The 25,245-nt window shown below is 55.7% G+C and overlaps 2 protein-coding genes across 12 annotated transcripts in view; both read right to left on the reverse strand.

Annotated features, from left to right (window-relative positions):
* Positions 1-4,706: 4,706 nt before the first annotated feature.
* Positions 4,707-11,909, reverse strand: RPL35 (ribosomal protein L35). Of its 2 annotated transcripts, none has more exons than XM_032958567.2 (4): positions 11,797-11,909; positions 10,231-10,367; positions 7,731-7,812; positions 4,707-4,921 (listed from the first exon to the last, which is right to left on the reverse strand). In XM_032958567.2, the coding sequence occupies exons 1-4, from the start codon at positions 11,797-11,799 to the stop codon at positions 4,772-4,774; spliced, it is 372 nt and encodes a 123-aa protein (XP_032814458.1). In that variant the 5' UTR covers positions 11,800-11,909; the 3' UTR covers positions 4,707-4,771. The 2 variants fall into 2 exon arrangements, with proteins under 2 accessions (XP_032814458.1, XP_032814457.1); XM_032958566.2 differs by lacking the exon at positions 11,797-11,909 and adding an exon at positions 11,693-11,728.
* A 2,083-nt stretch (positions 11,910-13,992) lies between these two features.
* The window catches only part of LOC116944812 (uncharacterized), a 72,248-nt gene continuing 60,995 nt past the window's right edge, over positions 13,993-25,245 (reverse strand). For 9 of the 10 annotated variants that reach the window (XM_032958560.2, XM_032958561.2, XM_032958559.2 and 6 more), the window contains 10 exons: positions 22,750-23,263; positions 22,434-22,558; positions 21,807-22,121; positions 21,185-21,343; positions 20,310-20,542; positions 20,037-20,186; positions 19,717-19,855; positions 19,290-19,336; positions 18,597-18,657; positions 13,993-17,957 (listed from right to left, as the gene is read on the reverse strand). In XM_032958560.2, the coding sequence (XP_032814451.2) occupies positions 17,824-17,957; positions 18,597-18,657; positions 19,290-19,336; positions 19,717-19,855; positions 20,037-20,186; positions 20,310-20,542; positions 21,185-21,343; positions 21,807-22,121; positions 22,434-22,558; positions 22,750-23,263 (1,877 nt within the window). In that variant the 3' untranslated portion in view covers positions 13,993-17,823. The remainder of the gene's footprint in view (positions 17,958-18,596; positions 18,658-19,289; positions 19,337-19,716; positions 19,856-20,036; positions 20,187-20,309; positions 20,543-21,184; positions 21,344-21,806; positions 22,122-22,433; positions 22,559-22,749; positions 23,264-25,245) is intronic. The other variant, XM_032958557.2, reaches the window with a different exon arrangement.

Genomic DNA, 25,245 nt, shown 5'->3' on the forward strand with positions numbered 1-25,245 from the left:
GAAATCGAATCGCCTTGCACCCCATCCCATCTCAGTGAATCTGATGGCTTGCTCCAGTCAAGCCACCTCTCCCTCCTGTGCGCCACAATGTGTATGGTGCACTGGCCTGCAAATGAGAATTTGTATGACCGATGTTACAAGCAAGGGCTGTCTAGACATGTTTTTTTTTAATAGGTGAAGGTTGCTGGAAATGAAATGGCTTGCTGCTCATGTGTTTCACACCACGAGTCAGAGGTGGAGATACCACGTCTGTATGGCGAACACTGATCCGCGATGTTGGGGTCGGGCCGCGTTGATTCATCGCCAGCTCAAGCACGTGCGAGCGGAGGGATCCACATCCTTCTGGCGATGTCCACCGTGGGGTTTCCCGCACTACGTGCGAGTTCAATTCCTGTTTGGGGCCGACTCAGCCCTACGTCCTTCTGGAATCTTGTCTACAAGAGACAAAGGTCCCCCGTGTATCCTATACAGACTGCTGGGGCAAGTGGTGTTCGCGAGCACCTCTTCATGCCGGTACGGCACCAGGAGTAGTGGTTCGGTCAGCACCACAGCCACCCACGGCCGCCTTTGTCTCCCCCGTGATGACGGTCGCACACCATATCCGGTGCTCATTTAGGGCGGAGATGACCTATTCGGGGAGGTTTAAAACAATTCCCAGCCAGTTCATACTTCGCCAGGCGTGTAGGGCTTGACATTTGGACCGTGGAATTTCCAAAATTCCAGTGGAAATTTCCCGTCAGAGAAGCCGGAACCAGGGCCTCCCCCTGGTCCACTGACTGCGAGGTGCACCTGGGAGGGGCTGGAAGGCAAGTGGTGGGGGGCCAGGCACGGGAGTCGGATGAACGGTGGGAGGAGCGAGGGGGCGGGGCAGGGGATTATAATTAGAATGAACATCGACATTGTCAACATTTTACGAATTCCTCTCCTGATCCCCGAGCTCTGCCCGTGCCTTGCACCACGTCTGGCTGAAGAGGGGGCTGGGATGGCCGCGGCGGCCAGGGGTTGGCGAATCACGAAAAGATCATGATCGTCGCTACACCCACGCCTCCGCAAATGAGACTCGTATAAGTCCCTTGCGTTCGCACAGAGGTCAAACTAAATCCACTCAAACCACGAAACTTTCACTTGCCATAACCGTGATTACCAACCTGAGCCATCCCAATTACGGACAGGACCCTCTTGCAAAGGTCGTCCTCGTACACTCGTGGCCAAATAGAGGGCTGCTCACTGCAACAAATGTCGGAGTGGCAGCCGAGGAATGGAACGCGCGCGTGCGAGAGGTGGTCCACGATGGAGGTGGAGCCGCGATGTCCGTGTGCTGGATGGACGGATTGTTGCATCGCAAGCACCCAGAGACGTGACGGCGGCATGGGGCGGCCTTAATCCAGCAGTGGATCGACCAAGGCTGATGATGATGGCGACTGCTACGACAATAAATGCGACCCGGACAACAACCCGGGAGGTCGCCGTCTCCCGCCGGCTTCTTGAATCGTCACCGCCGCCCCCGCCAGGATTGACGGGGACAGCGGCTCGGCTTTGAGGAAGTGGCACACGTGGTGGGGTCCAGTGTGGGGACTCCCAGCCCTTCCAACACGTCTGGTCGGCGTGAAGACGAGGCCAAGCACCCTGTGGAGCTCCCTCGAGGGGAGGGGCCCTTTCGCCAGCAACGTCACGAATAAGCCATTGCAGGTCTGCGACTTGACCTCACAGATACATCAGTATAGAACGAGTACTGCAAGTACCACAATCTACTCAAGTTCACCCATCCCGCCATCTGATACCAACACGAGCTCGTGTTTGTTCCGTGGACCAGCCTGGGTCTGCCATCCCAATTACGCGCAGGATCCTCTTGGAACGGCATCCTCGAGAGTCCGCCAAGGACCCTGGCGAAGCACGGCGCCTCCGTTGTGCCACGCGGGGGGGTGGAGCATTAATTCCCGCGTGACCGACCTCCTCGTACACGGATCAAGGGGAAGCCGGGGTGAAGGTGGGCAGGGTACGTGGAGGGGGGGGGGGGGGCAGGGTACGTGGAGGAGGGGGGGTAGGTGGAGGGGGGGTAGGTGGGGGGTGGAGGGGGGGGGCAGGGTACGTGGGTGGAGACGCTCCATTTTCCACGACCCAACCGAAGTTTCCGAGGCCGAGTTGGTGACGATGAAAATCGACAAACAGAACCACTTGCAGGGCCTCCAGTCGGCACCCTCGAGACCGGCTTCAACCTTCTGGATCTCATCGGCACTCAGGTCTCATGAAACGCTTGCTGCTGGAGTACCCAGTGGCCATTGGCATGCGGACTCCATGCAGACGGTCTCCGCACCACGCGGCCAACCAAGTTCGATTCCCCGCTACGGCCGAGCCATCATTACCGATCCCACCCAAGTGCTTCTCTCACCCAAGCGCTTCTCTCACCTGTACGAGCCTCACCTTGGAGGAGCCACCTGGCCGCAGAACACGTGACCTCCCCACGCCGCCGGTCGATGGTGGCCGTTTGACCATACTTCACCACGCTGGTCAGTGTGGGTAAGTTAAGTGAAAGTCCGGGTCCAAGTTTAGATATCACTTGGATCGCGGCCAGCAATCGAACTCGGGTTGCTGGGTGCACAGCGGAGACCGGGCAGGAACCCTCCTCGCCACCGCTCTGCGTCTGCAGGCGTGTTAATTGATATTAATGATTGTTGGTAATGATACAGCAGCACACGTGGCGCTATTACCAGACCAGTTTTGGGTTGGGAAAGTTACAGGGACTTAATTCAGTCGCTATCCCCCCACCCCACCCCCTAATTAACCAACTTTGCACGCGCTGCCGAGACAGGAAATCCAGAGTGGAGTTCGTAAGCTCATCACCAGAGGCTGAATGAACATCTTGGAGGCTTTATAATCTCACCTCGAACGGCTTCATCGTCCACTTCTCGCCGAGTCTTCAACCACCAGTGTCGAGGACTTGGTCGAGCAAACTGCGTCGCCACCCTGACGGCGGTCATAACACACCCAGCTACACTACCAATCACCCACCAACTCACTCGGCATACTGCAGGTCACAACTAAACAACCTTTTATTTTACCAGGTAAGGCCCCATTGAGCTATGTAGCTCGTTTTCAGCTCAACCAAATTGGGCTCATCACGTGGGAATGTATAGCAGCCAAAAACTCTGAACGCGTGACCTTGATTCTAAACGTGGAGGGAAAAACCGGAGGACTCTGAGAAAAATCCATGCGGCCACAGGGAGAACAAACTCCAAATATACAGGGATAGAACCTACGACCTGCTGAATATCAGGCGAGGGAGACATCTCGCCACCGTGGTACCAACACCCTGCAGGTCACCCCCCCCCCCCCCAGCTCTCACGACAGCAATAACGTTGCTGCTCAACCTAATAAACGTCGACCTCTTTGTTAAAAAGTTGCCAGTGCTACTGGCCTACAGATTAACGTGTTGGGCCATTGCTCCAGCAATTGTGAAAGTAAAACAAGGATGCGGGTTAGCCATTGCCCATTATGGGCACAGACCGGGTGACCGCAGCACCACCACCGTAGACCCTCAGAGACGTCTTCTCGAAAACAGCTTCCACGGCCATCCGATCTCGCGCGTGACTTCAGAGGTGAAACCGGCAGCATTCGTCACTCCAGGTCGTATGGAGGCCACTTCTTATTGACCAACTCCGATTAATTTAACCCGTCTCCAACAAACACCAATGAGCCGTCACCTCATATCCTTGCTTCCTTCCTCCGCAATCACATTTTAGCTCTGCGGTGACAGCTTTATCGAGTCAGGGAAATTCTCATAAAATCCTTTCCCCCCATCGCTCTCTCTCTCCAAACCCTCACGTAACCTCCATTGTGTGGCCCTGGGGACGTAGGCACCGCCAGGATACCGCGGGCTGCCAAGGGAAGTTTTGTTGATAAGTGCGGGGAAAGCACTGCAGGAACAACCCGGCTCGCCAAACCTCTCTCCCGGCCACTCTCACGCGAGTGGCGGATGCAGAGGCGCGCCAACACGGGGGGTGGCGATTGTGCTGCATTTGTTTAGGCACCAATGTACAGTATCTGCACACGGATTTAATAACACTCACACAGCATAGCCAAAACTCACAGCATAGCCAACAAGGCAGGGTGGTGCATTCTGGTACCGACTCGCAGCCAGAACCTTTTTTGCCTGAAGACATTTGAAGCGTTGTTCGTGAGCACCTATGAAGGCCCGCACCTCCGATTAACGTTGGCTTATGGTTACAAAGTTCAACATGCATACAAGGCCAGCCTGTTTCCCCAGTGTCGATGTTTACACACTGCAGAAAGTACCCATTTGAGGCTAAGTCGACCTAGGAGAGATCCAAGCCAGGTTCAGATAATTGGCACTCGTTATGGACGCGAGCGGGAATCGAACCCGGGTCGTGTTCCTTGCGCCGCACGCTAACCACTCCACTGCCCCATGCCCACGCGTGCGCGTACAAAAAGACAGATCCCTGGTATAGCCAAGCCCCCTTTGTCTCCCCAGTAGTGTTTTTATGCACTGCACCAGGTACTCATTTGAGGCTGAGTCGACCTAGGGGAGGCCCAAGTCCGGCTCAGATAATCGTCACTGTTGGCCGTGAGCGGGAATCGAACTCGGGTCGCCAGGTTCGTAGCACAGTGCGCTAACCGCTACACTGCCGCTCCCCCACACACACGTGCGCGCACACACACGAGCAGCAAGGCAGGCGCACGCGCGCGACTGTGAAGCCGACGGTTTTATTGAGGGCGATGGTGGTGGAGGTTGGGGGAGGAGCCATCGGCCTCACTAGGCCTTGACCGCGAACTTCCTCATGGGGAAGAGCCGCGTCTTGCGCTCCTGCTTCTTGGTGCGCAGGGACTCCTCGTGCTTGCTGAGGCGGCGCCGCATGGCTCGCGTCTTCTTGGGCCGCAGGTCCAGCGGCTTGTACTTCTTGCCCTGCTCGCGCACGCACACAATCATGTAATCAAGGGAGGTAATGCTCCTGTGGTTTGGTTTAATTACACTGTTGCTGAGCAGAGGCCAATAATGGCATGTGACCAGCAACAAACAGCACTTTTAAAGTTGTGATGGATAAGAGTGAGACACATTTATTAAAATGTAGTAAGATTATCATTGGAACTTATGAAGAGGGATGATGGCAGGGAATTCAAAGTGGAGCAGTGCAAGGGAAGAAGCAGCAAGAGGAGTGTTGCTGTGACCTGCCGTGTGGTGGTTGGACTCCGTGTGGTGGATCAGACGAACAGTCGGTGCCAAGTGGACCGAGTTCTCAACACGGGTGGAAGAATCAGCGAGCGAAGTTCACGGGAACAGTAACCATGGTCGTAGCGAAGCAAGAGTGATAAGCGGGCGACTGACCGCTGGCGAGCGAGTGACCAAACTAAATCATCGAGTGACCAAACTAAATCGAGTGCTGGGCCCTGGACAATCCCTGCTTGCAGTGAGTTAGCAGCCAACTGACGGCCAACACTGCGCTCGAAGGGGTGGTGTGACCAAAAGCAGCGCGCTGGAAAGCTTCAGGAACAGAAAAAAGTTGTTCCTAAAGAAGCTTGCAGCATGTGGAGTTAAACGTTGTACATCTTAACAACCTGAAAATGCATGGAGAGGGCTCTGTGCAGGAGGCGCCCAGTGCCCCCTCCACGTCGAGTTAAAACGCGCACCGCACTGACGCAGCATCGGGCACGTGGAGGGGGGCCGGCTGCTCGAGGGATTTAATAGAAGCGGTCAAACGGAGCGGGTAACGTCGTTTGTATTTACACGCGCCGGCACGGGGGTGGCACGCGGGTGGCAATGGGGCTGAAACAGCGATTCCCCCGTCGGTTCAGCTTGTGGCACGATGAATCGTGTTTACAGTGACACATTACGAGCCTGAGTAAAGTTCTGCTTGAAAAGCTCGGTGCTGGGCACAAGAGCTGTAAACGTGATCCAGGCAAGCATCACGTTGACAGCTCCACGACTCCTCTCCCTCGCCTCCACCCTTTCTTGCTGCACGTGGCTCGGCGAGCAGCAACTCAGAGCTCTGCATCCACGCGAGAGCCACGCGACCGCTTCACGAAAGGCCCAGCAAAGTGCCGCTGTTGCCGCCGCTTCCGTGGAAATTGTAAAGTTCGCAGCGGTTGCAACGCGCCCGATGGTTTGGTCAGGGCCACACATCAAGGTGGTGACCAGATCTGGCTAGGGCTGCGGGGACCACGTGTGCCGTCGTGTAGGGGGAAGGGTGGCCCAAGTTTCCCTCCCTTGGCTGGGATGGCAGCAGAGCACAGCAATGTTCACCATTGCGCTTTGGCTGCAGAGCGACGTGGATTCACGATCCTTTACCGCCCCCTTGTGGCCGCACTCAATTATTCACCTCCACCAACTAACGACTCAAATACCTCTCAGAACTTGATTCGTCACAATTTAATTCAGGAATGGATTTTACAAAACAATCTTGGTTACACCGTCTTGGCGCATGTGCGTCTAATTTCTGACGTCTATCTGATGTACTGCCGGTCAGCGTGACGTGACGAAGCATTTAATTTGGGTTCCAATGGATGTTGCGGCCCGGCTGCTCTCTAGCGGGTACCACGTGGACCCGCACACCCTGAGGGACGCGCTGCTTGCGTTATGGATTATTTGGTTACAGGATCACACAACTATACAGCGGGTTCAAACACCCAGATTGAGAACCAATATTTCCTCGCCTTATTCCTCTCCTGAGTAGGAACCGGTGAAACCAGCTCAACGATGGCTGGGCACCTGGACGCTCTCCACGGTGGCGCCTTGTGCGCCACCGTGGATTAAGAATCTTATGCCATCCTCCTTACGAGCTTACAGTGCATCCATCATCGCATTAAGAGTTGGGGACAGCGCCTTAGCGGTGACGCACGCCGCACAGCCGGGGCCCAGTGGCGAAGACGGTCAACCGGGGTGACTAAAAGGGGGGGGCACGTTAGGGGTGGCCGGACCTGGCCGACCAATTATAGTCAAGGGCAGTCGGGTCAGAGGAACGCAACGGCATAGAGCAGCCAGGTCCGTGGACGGCCGTGCAGCTACGGTAAGCGTGCAGGCTGAACCGAGCTGCTGGTGGTGTTGCCAAGAAAGGTGTAGAGGGGTAGAGGGCCCAAATAGGCACACTCTGTGCGTTGGTCTGCAACACTCCGTATTTTGTAATTTCCTTCAAATGTTATGACGACTGGGCTATCAGACGTCATGAGTAGAAACACCGACTGGCACGGAGCAGTGCAATCCTATTCTCGACAATGGCTTGGGGAAGCGGATATCGTCGTTACCACGAAAATCCAGACATGTGAGCAGCAGAGGGCACTTGAAGGAATCTCAGTGATAGCTCTTCGATATCCAGCGGCAGCAATTTCCCACGAGCTACACGAGAGACATGTTCGTCGCTTGACAGTGAAGTAATTATTGTTCTAAGAGCTGGAATTTGGTCAACTGAACTGCATAAGCAATTTGAATGCCATGTCTATTTGTGCATTCATAGGTGACCGGGCTGAGACTATATACCCACGATACTTGAGGACCCAGTTTTATTACAGGCGGCTGAAACCGAGATTGGATTCCAGGACCTCAGCGGTGCCGGCTCGGTGCTCTGACCTCCAAGCCACTCGGCCACCTCGGTTCTCTTCAGATGGGTGGGAGGGGGGGGTCATGCCTACAGGAGGTGGAGCGGTTGCGTTGCGTCTCGAGGGGGGGCGGGGACGTGGCGCCCTCTAGTGGCTAAAGCCACGCGGTGGCGGTTGCTGCTCACCTTGTAGAACTTGCGCAGGTTCTCCTTCTGGGTCTGGTTGATCACCGTGAGCACACGGGCGATGGACTTACGTACCACGCGGCTGAGGAGAAAGGAGACACGCACACACGGGACATCAGCAAGGCAGGGCACCCCGGGGGGCATGGCACAGGGCCCGCGGGCACCACGGCACCAGGAAGATTCGAGACACTGGGCGGTGGAAAGAGCCCTGTGACTGCCATGCGGTGACGCGGGTTTTTCTGCTGTGTGCGGTTGTATGTGGTGTACAGCTCTGGCGATGTGGTTAATTTGGTTGAAGCTGGTGTGGTGCAGTGCTCATATTGTGGCAGTGGGCCGTTGTATACGGTTTGGTGGAGGTGGTGTGCGGATAAATATGCTGTGCTATAGAAGGGTGCAGCTGTGTGGTGTGCGACGGTTGTGCGGAAGCAAACACGTAGTACAAGACTGAGCGTGATGTGCGGTCACGATGCGGTGTGGTAGCAGTTGTGTGGGTACGCACCAGAGGTACACGACTGTTACGTGGGTGCTGTTATGCAGTGTGAGGTAGGGATATGTGGTTCCTGTACAAAGCAGCGAGGCATTGTGTGGTTATGGTGTACAGTAGTCGTGTGCTGTGCGGTAGAGGTGCAGAGTAGCTACGCATGGTGGTGTGCTGTACTTGTGTGGTGGTGTGCAGTAGTGGCATGCAGTAGCTGTGCGGGGTGTGGAGCATAGTAGCTGTGGTAGCTGTGTGCTGCGTGGTCATGGTAGCTGTGTAGTGCGTGGTCATGGTAGCTGTGTAGTGCGTGGTCATGGTAGCTGTGCAGTGCGTGGTCATGGTAGCTGTGTAGTGCGCGGTCATGGTAGCTGTATGGTCATGGTAGCTGTGCAGTGCGTGGTCATGGTAGCTGTGCAGTGCGTGGTCATGGTAGCTGTATGGTCATGGTAGCTGTGCAGTGCGTGGTCATGGTAGCTGTGTGGTGCGTGATCATGGTAGCTGTGTGCTGCGTGGTCATGGTAGCTGTGTGGTGCGTGGTCATGGTAGCTGTGTGCTGTGTGGTCATGGTAGCTGTGTAGTGCGTGATCATGGTAGCTGTGTGGTGTGTGGTCATGGTAGCTGTGTGGTCATGGTAGCTGTGTGGTCATGGTAGCTGTGTGCTGCATGGTCATGGTAGCTGTGTGGTGTGTGGTCATGGTAGCTGTGTGGTCATGGTAGCTGTGTGCTGCGTGGTCATGGTAGCTGTGTGGTGCGTGGTCATGGTAGCTGTGTGCTGTGTGGTCATGGTAGCTGTGTAGTGCGTGATCATGGTAGCTGTGTGCTGTGTGGTCATGGTAGCTGTGTGGTGCGTGGTCATGGTAGCTGTGCGGTGTGTGGTCATGGTAGCTGTGTGGTCATGGTAGCTGTGTGGTGTGTGGTCATGGTAGCTGTGTGGTCATGGTAGCTGTGTGGTCATGGTAGCTGTGTGCTGCGTGGTCATGGTAGCTGTGTGGTGTCATGGTAGCTGTGTGGTCATGGTAGCTGTGTGCTGCGTGGTCATGGTAGCTGTGTGGTGCGTGGTCATGGTAGCCGTGTGGTCATGGTAGCTGTGTAGTGCGTGATCATGGTAGCTGTGTGCTGTGTGGTCATGGTAGCTGTGTGGTGTGTGGTCATGGTAGCTGTGTGGTCATGGTAGCTGTGTGGTCATGGTAGCTGTGTGCTGCGTGGTCATGGTAGCTGTGTGCTGCGTGGTCATGGTAGCTGTGTGCTGCGTGGTCATGGTAGCTGTGCGGTGTGTGGTCATGGTAGCTGTGTGCTGTGTGGTCATGGTAGCTGTGTGGTCATGGTAGCTGTGTGCTGCATGGTCATGGTAGCTGTGTGGTGTGTGGTCATGGTAGCTGTGTGGTCATGGTAGCTGTGTGGTGCGTGGTCATGGTAGCTGTGTGGTGCGTGGTCATGGTAGCTGTGTGGTGCGTGGTCATGGTAGCTGTGTGGTGCGTGGTCATGGTAGCTGTGTCGTGCGTGGTCATGGTAGCTGTGTGCTGCGTGGTCATGGTAGCTGTGTAGTGCGTGGTCATGGTAGCTGTGTGCTGCGTGGTCATGGTAGCTGTGTGGTGCGTGGTCATGGTAGCTGTGTCGTGCGTGGTCATGGTAGCTGTGTGCTGCGTGGTCATGGTAGCTGTGTAGTGCGTGGTCATGGTAGCTGTGTGCTGCGTGGTCATGGTAGCTGTGTGGTGCGTGGTCATGGTAGCTGTATGGTCATGGTAGCTGTGTAGTGCGTGGTCATGGTAGCTGTGTTGTGTGTGGTCATGGTAGCTGTGTAGTGCGTGGTCATGGTAGCTGTGTGCTGCGTGGTCATGGTAGCTGTGTAGTGTGTGGTCATGGTAGCTGTGTAGTGTGTGGTCATGGTAGCTGTGTAGTGCGTGGTCATGGTAGCTGTGCAGTGCGTGGTCATGGTAGCTGTATGGTCATGGTAGCTGTGTAGTGCGTGGTCATGGCAGCAGAGCGATGTGTGGTCGTGCAGTGCGGTCGTGAGGGTCTCACATCTTAGAGAGTTTGTTGGCCGCGCCGCCCGTCACCTTGGCGACACGCAGCTGGGACAGCTCCTCCTTGAGCTCCTCCAGCTGCTTCAACAGCTCCTCCTTCTTCTTGCCGCGCAGCTCGTGAGCTTTAATCTTACCCTGCAGCACACACGGCGCGTGTCATCAACGCGCACTGGCACACATAAACACTCGCCATGTGTCCAGTGTTACACGCGACAAACCAGCAACACACACCAACACACATCACACCAACGGCGCGCACCAGCACAGGTAACTCTTAACAGCGGATATATCTCAAACAGCGCAGTTCAGTTTAACACGTAGGCTTTCGCGACCAATATTATTCATAATAAAGGTTTTTGGGTTAGATCGCGTTTATTTATAAATGTGTCGTAACCCTCCACCACCCGACACGGCCAATCAGCAAAAAAAGTGTCACGTTGACAAAAGACAAATAATTCACTACTTTTGCCCACCGGTGTGTTGAAGAGTGAATCCACATTTACAGTTTGAGTACGACGTTTCGCTGGTAAATACATCCAGCATCGGGCAATTCGCCAGAACAGCGCAGTTCACATTAAATACAATTCCTATTACACGTGGGATACAATTACGTAAAGCGTGGCTTATCTATTGAATAAGTCACTGGTTCGATAGGTACACGACGAATATGAAAGCACCACCGTCACCATCCCCGCGTGGACGCGTGTCGTCGGGTTCGACCCACTGTTTAATGAGCAGCACTCCCGCAACGAGAACCGTTCACACTTTGTCGACCGCAGTCCTAAGTGGTTGCTGATAAGAGGTCGAATAAAAAGCATCGACTTAATTACAGTATATTAATAACACGCTTCTTTTTAAAGTGTGAAATGTTGATTAACAATTCATTTTGCGTTATATCGTGTCGGTACACAATGCCAATGTATCAATGATATTCCTCCACCACTCGACAAGAGCCAATCGACTAAAATATTAAATGTTTACACATCAATGTGAAATGTTAATCTGAAATCGCGAAGCCGCCTCCCAGTAGGCAACTTTACATCGCTCGCGGCGGGGATCGCGCAGCGCGTGAGCGGCACGCGAGGCAGCAACACCCCACGGGGCCCCGCAACCAGCAGCACAACGCCCGCACGCAGCACAACGCGCGCAGCACACCAAGAGCACACGACAGGAGAGCCTAACTCGTGAGGCCGTGGCCCACGCCAAGCTCCACAACCCCACCACCTGCCCTCCTCAGCAACACAACTCTCCCTCGTCATATCTAATCTCCATTTACCGTCTCTCGAAATTAACCCCGACATCGTTTCCTTCTTCACCACCTCCTCACCGCTTTCCCATCGTCACCTCCTAGTCAAACGCACGAGAGTTTACGGACGCGGCCTCCACTCTAAGGCCGCATCCTCGCCCAACAAATAACCACAAGACGGAGCCTCATCCGCCCGCAAAACCCGGCGCCCCACATCGAGGGTCCTCTGTTCCATATCCCCGGACACCCCGCGGGACCCGCTGGCCGCGATGGTCGCCGATGCTCGCGGATTCTTGCGGCCGCGCAAACCCAACTCACCATGGCGGCTCCGGTTGGGAGAGAGAGAGAGGCGGGGTCACGGTGCGCGTAGTCGCGTCCGGGTCACCGGGTGATACCAAATGTGGGTTAGCGCGGGGGAGGGGGGCTGGGCGCTCATGGTATTGCCCTGTAGTGGGCGAAGCGAGGCGTGGTCGTGGCATGGCCATATATGGGCGTAAGCGGTCGGGGAGGGGGGAAAGGCGCGCGAATGGTATCGCCCAATTATGGTAATTGACAATGGGAACGCTTCTGACCATTCAGAATACGAATATTTATTTATGCTGGATGAATCCGATGAAGTATAACGCTCTTTTTCACAGATGTCGAGTCGGGGCGGGTCATAAAGGATAGGAATGGTAAAAAAAATCAGTTTAAAAAAATATACAAATAAAACTAAACATATATTTTGTTTATCTTACCAGGGCAGGCCTACTGCTACAGTATTAGGTTATTTTCATAGGCGACCTGGCCACAAATGATAGCTCAACAGTGGCTTATGTGAAAATCTATAGCAGTAACATAATTAAAATGTCGTTCAAAGGTGCCCGCTCACAACACTTGCCCCAACAGCCTGTTAAGGCTACGCGGGGGATCTTCGTCTTTGGTATCGTCAAATATTGGAGGCACAGGGCGGTGGAAGCTCGAAAACGAAGAGCCATTGCCTGAAACGTCGCCTATTGTATACGCTTGATTTTAAGGCCAGTGTTATTGACGAATGTGTTGAGTTTTTATTTTATTTGTGGTTGTGCACCACTGTCAAACGCAGTGTCACCACGTAATTCGGATATTGGGGCTGGAACGCCAATAGGCTGACGAAAACGTTCTTATTTAAAGAGGTGGTGCTTGTGTCTGATTTCAAGCATCACAAAGTAGGCTCGGGGTGTGCGACTTTGCGAAAGACGCGGCTACCCGGGCCTCGTGCAGCTCTCTCCCCACCACGTGACCAGCACAGCTGGGCTCAGAGGTTGCTGGGGTCACTCGATCCGTCTGGATTGCATTTCAGCGGTCGAATAACTCTCATCTGAATCCGCAACCGATTCCACACGGCCAGTATCGACAGGATCGTCATTAAAACCGATGCCGTGGCATGTTGAAGTATGTCAGCGGCTTGCAAAAGCCTTCCTCCAGCAGAGGATAGACCAAGACGAATGGAGGATCGGCTTTCGTCGAGTAGTGGAGACCATGGCTCACGAGGCGGCAATTTCGCCATCAATGGATAGACCGTAGCCAATTCGAGATTTGAAGTTTTCGTGACTGCAAGGATTCACTCTTTGGTTTTTTCAGTAAAGTCACGTAGGTAAAAAAATAAATCACGACGTTTCGGGCGCAACACAAGCGTCCTTCTTCAGGTGGGGACAACGTAGCGAAAGCACACCGCTTAAGTGTGTCTCAGCTAAAGTTAATTACATCATTCCACTAATTGCTCAATTTGAATCCATCCTCTCATCTATATCTAGATGGCTTCATGTCTTTTTGGTCTTCTTTAGCTTAGCTTGTGCATCCATGAAGCCATCTAGATATACAAACATAGACATCACTTCAACCGAGATGATGGATCCAAATTGAGCAATTAGTGGAATGATGTAATTAACCAAGTTTAACTTTAGCTGCCGTGCAGTTTACTGCTAGCCAGCGAGTTTAGATTTAATTTTATAAACATATCCCATACTCCCAGTCTGTTACCCCACATTACCACACGTTTTTTAGCCTGCACATTTCAGTTTGAACTCTATGCGTTACTAATTTACCCGGCAGCATAACAAAAGGCGGCTTATCTACTTCCACCATCTACATTACAAAGCCTCAGTTTTAACTCCAATCGTTGCTCGGTGTACACAACGCTACCTCCCAGCCCACACCCCCACACTCACCATGCCCCCTCCCCCCGCGACTATATAATCACTCGTCACAGCCACCTCTGAGACACACTTAAGCGGTGTGCTTTCGCTAAGTTGTGCCCACCTGAAGGACGCTTGTGTTGCGCCCGAAACGTCGTGATTTAATTTTTTTACCGTAGCCAATGTTAATGATGGATACTTCATCCAGCAGTAGCGAGACCAGAGCTCATGATGATGCCTTTCATCCAGCAGTGGATAGACCACGGCTCGCATGTGTGGGGGCAAGCACCTCACAGAGAACTCAGGGCGACACTGTACGAGTTGGGAGCGCTCCTCGTTTTATTAACACTGGGGGGGGGGGGGGGGGGGGGGGCGAGGGGACCCGTGGGGCAACTGGGCAAAGCGCATGCGATCGGGGACCCGGGGCTGTTTCCCGTGGCCCCAACTCGGGGCTGACCGCACGCGAGACCCAGCCTCCGGATCGGGGGGGCGTCGTCTCGCCACGCCGTGTCAAACCTGATACGTACAGTATATAATACTGTAACTTTATACAGTATACGTCAATACAATTTTAGGTCTGCGGGCATGATCGAGGCTGCTTGAAGACGGCTCCGATTGGGATGGGGGAGGTCCGTGTCACGCACCTCGGGTTTTTGAGATTAAGCTACACGCGGGGGTCCCTTCGGGGGGGATTTTTTGGTAGCCATATCCATCTCATCTTACTTATTCTGAGCATAGGATCACAATATATGCCGAAATCCTGTATTATTACAATGTATAAGCGTACATTGTACTCTTAGTGGTCGTGCCGCATGCTACCAACAACAAGCGAGCCAAACAGCGTTCCGCAAAATTTTCCAGTGAGAAATGAATCCCTTGGTTTTCGCTCGGTGTCTGGCCGGGCGACTGTGGTTATGGATAGAGGCTAGGTTCTGGCTGGCTAGAGTGTGGTGACAGCAAGGGGTCATGCCTAGAACGTGGCGAGGGTCAGCGTTCGCGCCGGCGTTACTTCACAGCGACACGCAGCTTACCCCTAGCCACCCCCCACCGCACGGACCACCGCTCACAAGGGGTGCGAACTTCAGCAGTGACTGCTCAATGACGCGGCCACGTGCTCGGCAGCCCGACCAATCCCACTGGCAATTCCCATATGTACATACGTGCCAACCGCTCAGTCTCGACGACGAATCGTTCTATATACATACACATAGCGCACATAGGGCGAGAGTGCCGCCCAACATCTGTACAGCCCATTCAAGTGCCCGTGCAGAGGTAACCATCATATCAGTATTCATACTGAACCCGTGTGCGAGTGTGTACGCCTGTGCACAGGTAACACTCGGGCACCTGCTGCCTCTTGTCGATCACCTGCGGGGAGGCGGGTGGCGAGGTGGGCTCCTCCTCCAGGAGGGACCTCCAGGGGGCGCAGGTAAGGCGGAACTCGCGGACTTAAAGGCAGATGAACGGCAAAGCTCGCGGCACTTACGGTGGCGGCAGCTGAAGGGTTAACCCCTTCACTGCCGAACGGCCCAACACACTGCGAGACATCCCAACATACGAACTCTGTCACTGCTGAACGTCCCAGCATCAACATCACCCTCAAGGCACGACCAAACCCGGACGCGCTCAGCGCGTGTGTTACCTTGTCCCGTTCCACAGAGGTTCTAGAAATCTCAATAACGAGCTCGGTGTCGCGCTTTCATGGAAGGGCACTTTAAACGTCATTGCAGTCGTGATGCGATAATGGAGAGATGAGACTGAAGGCTTCAGACTGTAAGGGATTTAAAGTGTTGGTTGGTTTGGTTATGACCTGGCTGGCTGGTGTGGTTACTAGGTAAAGTCAGAATTACAATCTAGTTAGTTACTATGGTCAGTCTGGTTAGAGTTAGGGCCAGTACTGGAGTGTAGCTGGCTAGTGTGACTAGGTTAGGGATACATTTAGACTTAGGGTTAGAGCTAGTATTAGCATCTGGCTGGCCAGTGTGGTTAGTATCTAGTTAGTTTCTGGTTAGGGTTACGGCCAGTACTGGGGTCTGGCTGGCGTGGTTAGCGAGTAGTCGGTCCCAGTTTGTTAGGGCCTGTACTGGGATATGGCTGGCGTGGTTAGCGAGTAGTCAGTACTGGTTAGTGTTATGGCCAGTACTATGGGTCTGGCTGGCTGGCGTGGTTAGCGAGTGGAGATGCCTGACGTAGGGTCAGCGCTGTAGCTGCGTTGTGCCAAGACCTCGGATACCCCTCCCGCTCGTACCCATTCCATTCATTCTCACCGTCTCAGCGCGATCGTCTGCAAGGAACCGACCAAACATTATCGCGCAGCAGCCTCTGGCATAAATCATTAACATCGTCAACACGGATCACAATGTCTCCTCCCTTCCCGCGGCCCATGGCGAGGATCACGGCCGCGCTGGACGCGTCGCCCGTCTTTCCGTCGCGACAGATGGCGGCCCCCACTCAGACCCCAGGCTCATCTCCCGTCTACAGACTGCTCTTGCCAGCGGGGAAAACTCCACATTCCTTTGGTGGGGGCGAGTCTACTCATAGGACAATCACTGTTGAGCTTCCACACAATGCGGTACTTCTTTTATCGACCCCAGAGAGGGATGATGAACCGTGTCAACACCCCCGCTCCCCAACTAGGATTTGAACTCGTGCCCTTCCAATTGAGTCCGAGGCGCTCGCTCTACCGCTGATCCACGTGGGCGGGTCACCCCAACCTGAACCCTGACCCAGAGGCTGACCTCCTCCCTCTCCGTACCTTGTGACGGCGCGACACAAAGTATGCTACAACGCACCTCGTCAGGAGAGCCAGGGGTGAGAAACCTCTTCTGTGCCGAGGGCCAAAGAGGAAGATCAGTTACCAGTGGTCAGCGGCCACACGACATCACATCCGTCTCAATTGTTTGTTTTACAAACCTGCCTCTACAGCCAGGACGCTACGGAACATGATTCTTAAGGCTCAGGCCTTCCCTCCTCCCATTGTCATTTTCCACCAAGCTCTGATAATAATAATAAACTTGCTCAATTCGAGGAACTTGTTCACTCTTATCTATTACAACTCACTTGTGCTGTTTGTTACTGGCTGTTTGACGTTTTGGGCCTTGGGGCCTCTGATCGGCAACCAAGTCTTAAAAATGATAATCGAGGTGTTGGAATTTATTATAATTTGGGTTCTGGTGTCTGAGTTGGCCACACTGGACCAATGGGGGATAGCCAGCCATGCTGGGCCTACCCCCTGCCTCCCACAACCCGGCCCTGTTGGGAGCCCCCCAACACAACCCTGGACCATCTCACTTCCCTCTCTACCAATGACGGAGAAGCTGCCAAGGGCACCGTCTCACCGTCCTGCCACCGTCTGTGACCTGCCACGTGTACCTGTGACCTGCCACGTGTACCTGTGACCTTCCACGTGTACCTGTGACCTTCCACGTGTACCTGTGAGCTGCCACGTGTACCTGTGAGCTGCCAGATACCTACAACATTCCACAACCTGCCATGAGTATGAATTGCTACAAACGCATACAACCGGGACTTAATTTATCACACAATATTTTCAAGGCTGCTGCTGCTACTGGTAGGCTGGATTAGTAGGTGGCGCTTGCCCAGTAGCCACAGCCATAAGCGAGAAAAGGAATCCTAGAGGTGGTGTGCCGGGCACAGAAATATTTTCTGGCTAGCAGACCCAGACAGACCCAGCTGAAATGAAGCCCTGCCTACAACCTGCTACGAGTTCCCGTAATCTGTCACAACCTTCTGACCTGCCACGACCTTCTAATGACCTGCTACAAACCCGCCACCACCTGCCGCGAACTCTGCCACGGGAACGGTTCGACGTCGCGATGGTGTCCGAGGGCTTGGCAAAAGGAAACGGCGTGGGACCGCGAATACCGCGAGCGATCAGCCATGTAGTGGTGTAGTGGTGGTGGTGGTGGCGTGGGTTGAGCGGTGTAGCGGTGGTGGTGGTGCTGGGCTACGTGTGGTGAGCCGCAGAGTGCAGTGATGCTGGGTGCTTGGGCAGTGAGCGGCAGAGGGCTGGACGCTGGATGCGGTGTTTGGTAGCGGCAGGGCGGGTGAGCGACGCTCGGGCCGCTGGTGCTGGGTGGTCGAGTGGTAGACGAGCGAGTGCTGCATGCTGGGTGGCGAGCGGTATTGTGGTGGGTGGTAGGGTGTCACTGGGTGCCGGACACGGGGCTCAGTAGTGGCAGGGCGAGTGCGCCAGCTCCGGGCTGCTGGGGGCCGAGTTCCCTGCGGAACTGCAGAGGGGGTCCCACGTCCTGGAGAGTCCGGAGCTCAGCGAGCCGGGGGACAGGCTGCCTGCGCGTGCTGCTGCTGGCACAATGCGCACAGCAACGCACGAGTCAACCTCCATCACCTTGTGTCGCCTCCACTTCCACCACGCAACACCACCACTTCCAGAATCACCCACCGGGAGACAACCATCACCACGTAGCGCCAAGGCACGCACGGCGTGACCCTATCCAGCTGTAACGTGTCCACGCGCCGGTCATTCACACTGGCGTGTCCTCAACGCATTCCTTGGTGAGCAGCAACGGCACGAGCCATTAGTGTTGACGCAGCGTGTAAAGGCCGCTACATCTCAACAGCAGCAGTGCAGCGTGGCGGGGAGTGCTGAGTGGTGAAGGGTGGTGCTGCACGGTGCTGCGTCTGGAGTGGTGGTGCTCTGTGTTGAGTGGTGGTGCTATGTGGTGAGCAGCTTTGAGCGGTGGCGCTGCGGTGCTATGTGGAAAGTTAAACTCTGCACCTCTCATCGCATCGATGAGAGGCGCCCGATCACGTGACATCGTCGTTTTAGCCGTTCCACATCAACCGAAATTCATCGTGAACTCGTGGGTAAGGAAAGAGCCGGGTAACACAAGGGTGAGGATTCAGGAGTTGCAACGGGAGATCGTAGAGGATCCGGAGAGCGAATGGAGGCGCACGCAAAGGCAGGGCGGCGGTACTGACCTGAGCTCATCAGAGGAGCGAATCCGAGGCCCAAGGCCAGGTAGGGGTTCACCTGCGTGGGCTTGCGTGCCATGAAGAGAACAAGAAGCGGCGGACGAAAAGGAGAAAAGACAAGGACACAGGTGTGAAGGGCAGCTTGCAGGCGAGACAGGTAAGTCGTTGAGGGAAACGTGCAGTTCACAAGTGACAGGTAAGTCGTTGAGTGGAGCACACAGCTCACAGGTAACAGGTGTGACAGGTAGGTTGCTGCGTGGAACACAGGTGGTGCCCAGCCAAAGGTGAACAGCGCAAGAATACCACGTAGCACGGACAGGTGAGGTGCACGGGATGTATAGTAGGGGGCGCAAATCAACGATGGCGTGGTCGTCATCGAAGCTCAGCCCCGATTGCGATGCGCAGGGGACGGGCACGACGAGCGGAAGGGACCGAGCGACGTGGGCGAGACGGTGAGTGAGGGTGCACGCAGGAGCTGCGAGAGGAGAGGCTGCGCTCGTGCCACCAGTCGGAGCAGCAGCTGCCTCGCCGCACGAGACGAGAACCTCTGCTGCAGGCACTGCCGTGAGCCTGTCGCCCTGCGTGCGCACGCAGCCTGCGTGCGCACGCAGGCTGCGTGGCCCCAAGGGAACAAACGGCGCCACCTCTCCCCTGGGCGGAGCAGCAGCAGCAGCAGTTGGTGCCCAACAGTGACCTCACCTCCAAGTTGCCGCGAGCCTTCTTGAGCACCTCGTGCGTCCTGGTCACTGTCGGGCACAGAGGGCAAACGTGAGAACCGCGCGCAGCCTCCAGGGCAGCACCGCCGGCAGCCACGCTGGGGGTGGCTCGTAATGCCCGGCCGCCTTTGCCTCCCCAGTATTGATGTTTACACACCGCACCAGGGACTCACTTGAGGCCGAGTTAAACGAGAGGGGTCCCTGATCCGGTTAAGATAATCGTTACCGGTGTTGGCAGTAAGCGGGAATGGAACTCGGGTCGCCAGGTTTACAGCGCAGGGCCCTAAACTACCGCTCTCCACTCACACACACAGACGCGCACCCCCAGGTACACCCGCTGACACCCACACAAACACACAAGCATCCTCAATACTCCCCGCAGTGGCACGCGTTTGTGGAACGCAACGTACGCTGCTTGATGATTGCCCGCTCCACGCTGTCCTTGCGCTGGTTGGAGGTGCGAAGGCGGCTCACGGTGTTCTGCAGCAGCGACTCTTGCTCCGTCAATTTGCGCCGCAGCCGCGTCACCTCGTCGCTCAGCACGCCAGCCTGCACGGCGCGGGGGAGGAAGCCGCGCACACCAAGGGAGCGTTAACGCCAGGCCGCGACACACACCGCAGGTGCTCGATGGTTCGTTACACCGCAGAACCGTGACATGGCGATGGCTCGAGGAGGCCTTCATCCAGCAGCGTGCACGCGGTGTGCGCACACAGTGGGGCGTGTGAAGCACCTGCGTGCTTGTCGCCGGCGCCCCCGTCGGTGCCGTGGGTGGCAGTGCCGCGCGCCAGAAGAGCTGCAGCAGGGCGGCCGCCTCCTCCAGCAGCTGCTGCATGGCGCTCACGTTCCCACGCAGCTCCCGCACCGTCGCCACGTCCGATGTCTGCCACGCAGAGAACGAGAGAGGGCGGCGCGGTAAGCGGCAAGACGAGCGGTGAGCGGCAAGCTGCGAGTGCCAAGTTTGCGACGAAACCCGGAACCGCGTGGTGGTGCAGAGCGGCCGCACCTTGCGCCCGGTGACGCGCTGCGCTAGCGTGTTGAGGCAGTCGCGGATGCGCGAGTCCATGCCGCGGATCAGGAGCCGCCCCTCGGCCACGCGCTGCCGCAGCGCGTCGTAATCTCCCGCCAGCGCGATCACGTGACCGCCAGCCGCATCCCAGAATGCCTTGCTCCCCTCCGGGTGCGGGGTGGAGGACTTTCCGCCCTTGAGGCGCGGCACGCCGCTGCCGCTGCGGACGCCTGTCGCAAACACGCAGGCGCAGCGGGACAACCGGGCGCCGTTTAACGTACAGCACGCAGAGGCAGTCCTGCAACTGCTCACTCGCAGCCCTGCTGGCAGAAGAGGCTCCACCAGAGCTCCTCTACTTCTACACGAACAGACAAGGCACGTTTGAACGAGCCGAATGGCACGCGTTACGGAGTGTACCGATCAGTTAAAATCCACGAATCGAAGAGTCGTTAGACATCTCGTGGTTGCACGAAGAGACCAAGCTGTGTCTGTTTAGACAACTCCTGCGAGACCCTCCCACCAACTTCAATGAGTGAGGAGTCATTTGAAAGCTCGTGTCAAGTAGTTTCCGCAAACAGAAAAACAATGTGTCCTGATTAATTCAGACAATTCGGTTTACGGCCCTCACATTGCTGAAAAGCTCAACCAATTACAATAGGCAGGGATAAGAAGTGAACCTCCCATCCCAATCGTACAGAGGGTAGGCGAGGGTTATTGCGGAGGGGGATACCATCTCACTCTCGGGACACGGCCGTCCTCTCGTGCCGCAGGTGGCGGCTCTGCGGTAGTGGGCACGAGGTGTGGGGGGGCGGAGCGGCGTGAACGGGGAGGGAGTGGCGGGGGGTGGGTGGCGAACAGTGGGGGGGGCTGACCCTCGATGCTGCTGAGTGTTGACTCGGAGAGGTCGAGTCCTCGCAGGGACGAGGAGGAGCTGGGCGGCGTGGGGAACGCCTGGGGGCCCGGGGTCCCGTCGGCAGCCTCCGCTCCACCGCGGGTCGCCCGCACGCTCCCTCCTCCGCCTCCGTCTTCTCCTGCGGCGTCGTCAGCGAGCGGCGCGCATACGTAAGTCACGGGGCACGTGGAGGAAGAACAGAGGCGGAGATGTTAGTGGGAGGCGATGGGAGATGGCAGGAGGTGACGGGAGGCAGTGGAACCGAGTGGGTGAAGGGAGATGGTTAGAGACGACAGTGATGGGAGACGATGGTTTGTGACCGGTGACTGGAGGTGAATGTACCTGAGAAAAGGTGAAGTGAGGTGATGGGATTAGAGAGGCAGCGATGTTAATTTGAGCAATGTGATCCGTTTGAGAGGTGATCGGTGAGCAATGGTAAGGGATGGCAGGGGATGAGAGGTGGTGAAAGGTGATGGGAGGTGAACAACACAGGACGGGCACTCAAGCGAGGCGATGGGGAGATTTTGGGAAGTGCCATCTCAGGGAGCGCAAGGCGGCAGGCCTCGGGCGACAGCAGTGCTGGCGGCTGGGGGTAAACTTACCGGCGGCGCTAGCAGGGGAGGAGGGATCCCTCGGCCACATGTAGCTGATGTTGATGGTGGAAACCGGCGCGGCGGGGGAGGGGGCCATGGTGGGGGGCGGCGGCGGCGCCGCCCGCTCCCCATGCCACAGCTGCGCTTGCAGCTGCAGCCGCAGGGCCTGGTTCGCCTGGATCCCACGCTCCAGCTCTCTCCGCAGCGCCCGCATCTCCGCCAGCAGCTCCGCCAACGTCACGGCGTCGGGGGTTGGGGGTCGCGCCCCGGCGTCGTGCCCAAGAGCGTCCGTGGAGCGCCGGCGACTCAGCGCCGCCTTCTTGTCTGCGAGAGGCACAAATTATACGGAGCAATGGGTGAGCGGAATTGGATTTGTGTTCAATTGCAAAAGAAAAAAACAGACTAGATGCCTCCTTCACATAGCTGTTCGATAAACAAGTGATTTTATCTTTACGCATCTGATCATCCACACACGGCCTTCTGAAAGTGCATGTCAACAACACTGGTCCAACACAAGTAAACTCCGGACCGGTTTCGACATCCAGCATCTCATCAGCAGTCGGGGGCTTACTTAAACCGATGCTGTATTGAACAGTCGCCTATTGCAAAGGTGAGAGGCCAGGGAAGTGGAGGAACCTGTATGGCGGGCGGCAGGAGTGCCGCTGAGACGCTCCTGCACCTTCATCTCCACCTTCAGCGACGTCACCACCTGCTGTGCCTCTCCCAGCTGCTGCTTGAGCCAGCCCACCTCACCCTGCAGCCTGCGACACCACAACCACACAACTCACCATGGGCACCATGCGACACCACAACACCACCACCACCACCACACAACTCACCACGGGCACCAATGCCGCAAAGAGAAACAAAGCGACGGGTGAAAACGTCGCGAGCACGGCACCACGGCGCGTGCGGAGGCAAGCGCCCCGCGGCCCTCTTGGCGCCGTCGCACCTGTTGATGTCGTCGTGGGCGGCCTGCAGCTGGCACGACAGCTCCTTGCTGTCGTCGCCGTGATTGCCGGCGAGCGCCGCCCTCTCCCGCACGTCCCTCTCTCCCTTCTCTGCCTCCGCCCTCTGGCGCTCGCCCCGCTCCGCCGCCAGCTCGGCGCGCAGATCCTCCTCCGCCCGCTCGGCACCCCGCAGCCTCCCCCGCGCCACCTCCAGCTCGGACGCCGCCTCCCTCGCCTGCGCCAGCACGCGCTCCAGCTCGGCCCTGGCTCCTGCCCGCTCCCGGTCGGCCCGTTCCAGTTCGGCGCTCGCCCGCCGGGTCTCCTCTCCCGCCCGCGCCCGCGACTCCTCCAGCTCGCACCGCAGCCGCTCGCCGGCCGCCCGCGCCGTGTCCAGCTCGGACTGGCGCTGTGCCAGCTGCGAGCGCGACGCGTCCAGCTCGGCGCCGAGCTGCTCCAGCTCCTCTGTCTTGCGCAGCAGCGCCTCCTTGAGTACCGCCTCCTCCTCCGAGCCGGCGTCTGTCGACGACAGCCGCGTACGCACACTTAACCGTGCGCATCTTCGCGAGCGGCCTAAACCCAACGCGACGTACCGGCGGGGCCGCGCACCTGTTCTAGATGATCAGGTGACAGTGACCACTCACTGAAGGTAACGGCAGACGTGGCGGGGTGGTTGACAGCCAGCTCCTCGTAATGCGTGCATGCACGTGTAGGTATGTGGGTACAAACACGCATGTGTGCATGTTCACGCCTGCGCGTCTACACGTACACGTGTGCGTGCACGTATGTGGACACGTGAGTGTTTGCGCATCACTGCACACGATGTCTGTGTACGTGTGTCTATGCACTGGCCACCCAACCCTCTCCTGTGCCGTTCCGGCCTTCATACAGTGAGGGAAAAAAGTATTTGATCCCCTGCTGATTTTGTACGTTTGCCCACTGACAAAGAAATGATCAGTCTATAATTTTAATGGTAGGTTTATTTGAACAGTGAGATATAGAATAATAACAACAAAATCCAGAAAAAGGTACGTCAAAAATTTTATAAATTGATTTGTATTTTAATGAGGGAAATAAGTATTTGACCCCTCTGCAAAACATGACTTAGTACTTGGTGGCAAAACCCTTGTTGGCAATCAGAGGTCAGACGTTTCTTGTAGTTGGCCACCAGGTTTGCACACATCTCAGGAGGGATTTTGTCCCACTCCTCTTTGCAGATCTTCTCCAAGTCATTAAGGTTTCGAGGCTGACATTTGGCAACTCGAACCGTCAGCTCCCTCCACAGATTTTCTATGGGATGAAGGTCTGGAGACTGACTAGGCCACTCCAGGACCTTAATGTGCTTCTTCCTGAGCCGCTCCTTTGTTGCCTTGACCGTGTGTTTTGCTGGAATACCCATCCACGACCCATTTTCAATGCCCTGGCTGAGGGAAGGAGGTTTTCACTCAAGATTTGACGATACATGGCTCCGTCCATCGTCCCTTTGATGCGGTGAAGTTGTCCTGTCCCCTTAGCAGAAAAACACCCACAAAGCATGATGTTTCCACCTCCATGTTTGACAGTGGGGATGGTGTTCTTGGGGTCATAGGCAGCATTCCTCCTCCTCCAAACACGGCAAGTTGAGTTGATGCCAAAGAGCTACATTTTGGTCTCATCTGACTACAACACTTTCACCCAGTTGTCCTCTGAATCATTCAGATGTTCATTGGCAAAACTTCAGACGGGCATGCATATGTGCTTTCTTGAGCAGGGGGACCTTGCGGGCGCTGCAGGATTTCAGTCCTTCACGGCGTAATGTGTTACCATTTGTTTTCTTGGTGACTATGGTCCCAGCTGCCTTGAGATCATTGACAAGATCCTCCTGTGTAGTTCTGGGCTGATTTCTCACCGTTCTCATGATCATTGCAACTCCACGAGGTGAGATCTTGCATGGAGCCCCAGGCCGAGGGAGACTGACAGTTCTTTTCTGTTTCTTCCATTTGCGAATAATCGCACCAACTGTTGTTACCTTCTCACCAAGCTGCTTGGCAATGGTCTTGTAGCCCATTCCAGCCTTGTGTAGGTCTACAATCTTGTGCCTAACATCCTTGGAGAGCTCTTTGGTCTTGGCCATGGTGGAGAGTTTGGAATCTGATTGATTGCTTCTGTGGACAGGTGTCTTTTATACAGGTAACAAGCTGAGATTAGGAGCACTCCCTTTAAGAGTGTGCTCTTAATCTCAGCTTGTTATCTGTATAAAAGACACCTGGGAGCCAGACATCTTTCTGATTGAGAGGGGGTCAAATACTTATTTCCCTAATTAAAATGCAAATCAATTTATAACATTTTTGACATGCGTTTTTCTGGATTTTTTTGTTGTTATTCTGTCTCTCACTGTTCAAATAAACCTACCATTAAAATTACAGACTGATCATTTCTTTGTCAGAGGGCAAACGTACAAATCAGCAGGGGATCAAATACTTTTTCCCTCACTGTAGGTGCTCGCGAACAGCACTTGGCCC

Source organism: Petromyzon marinus, chromosome 22 (genome assembly GCF_048934315.1).
Source record: "Petromyzon marinus isolate PM22_M1 ecotype Great Lakes invasive population chromosome 22, UKy_Petmar_22M1.pri1.0, whole genome shotgun sequence".
NCBI lineage: Eukaryota > Metazoa > Chordata > Hyperoartia > Petromyzontiformes > Petromyzontidae > Petromyzon > Petromyzon marinus.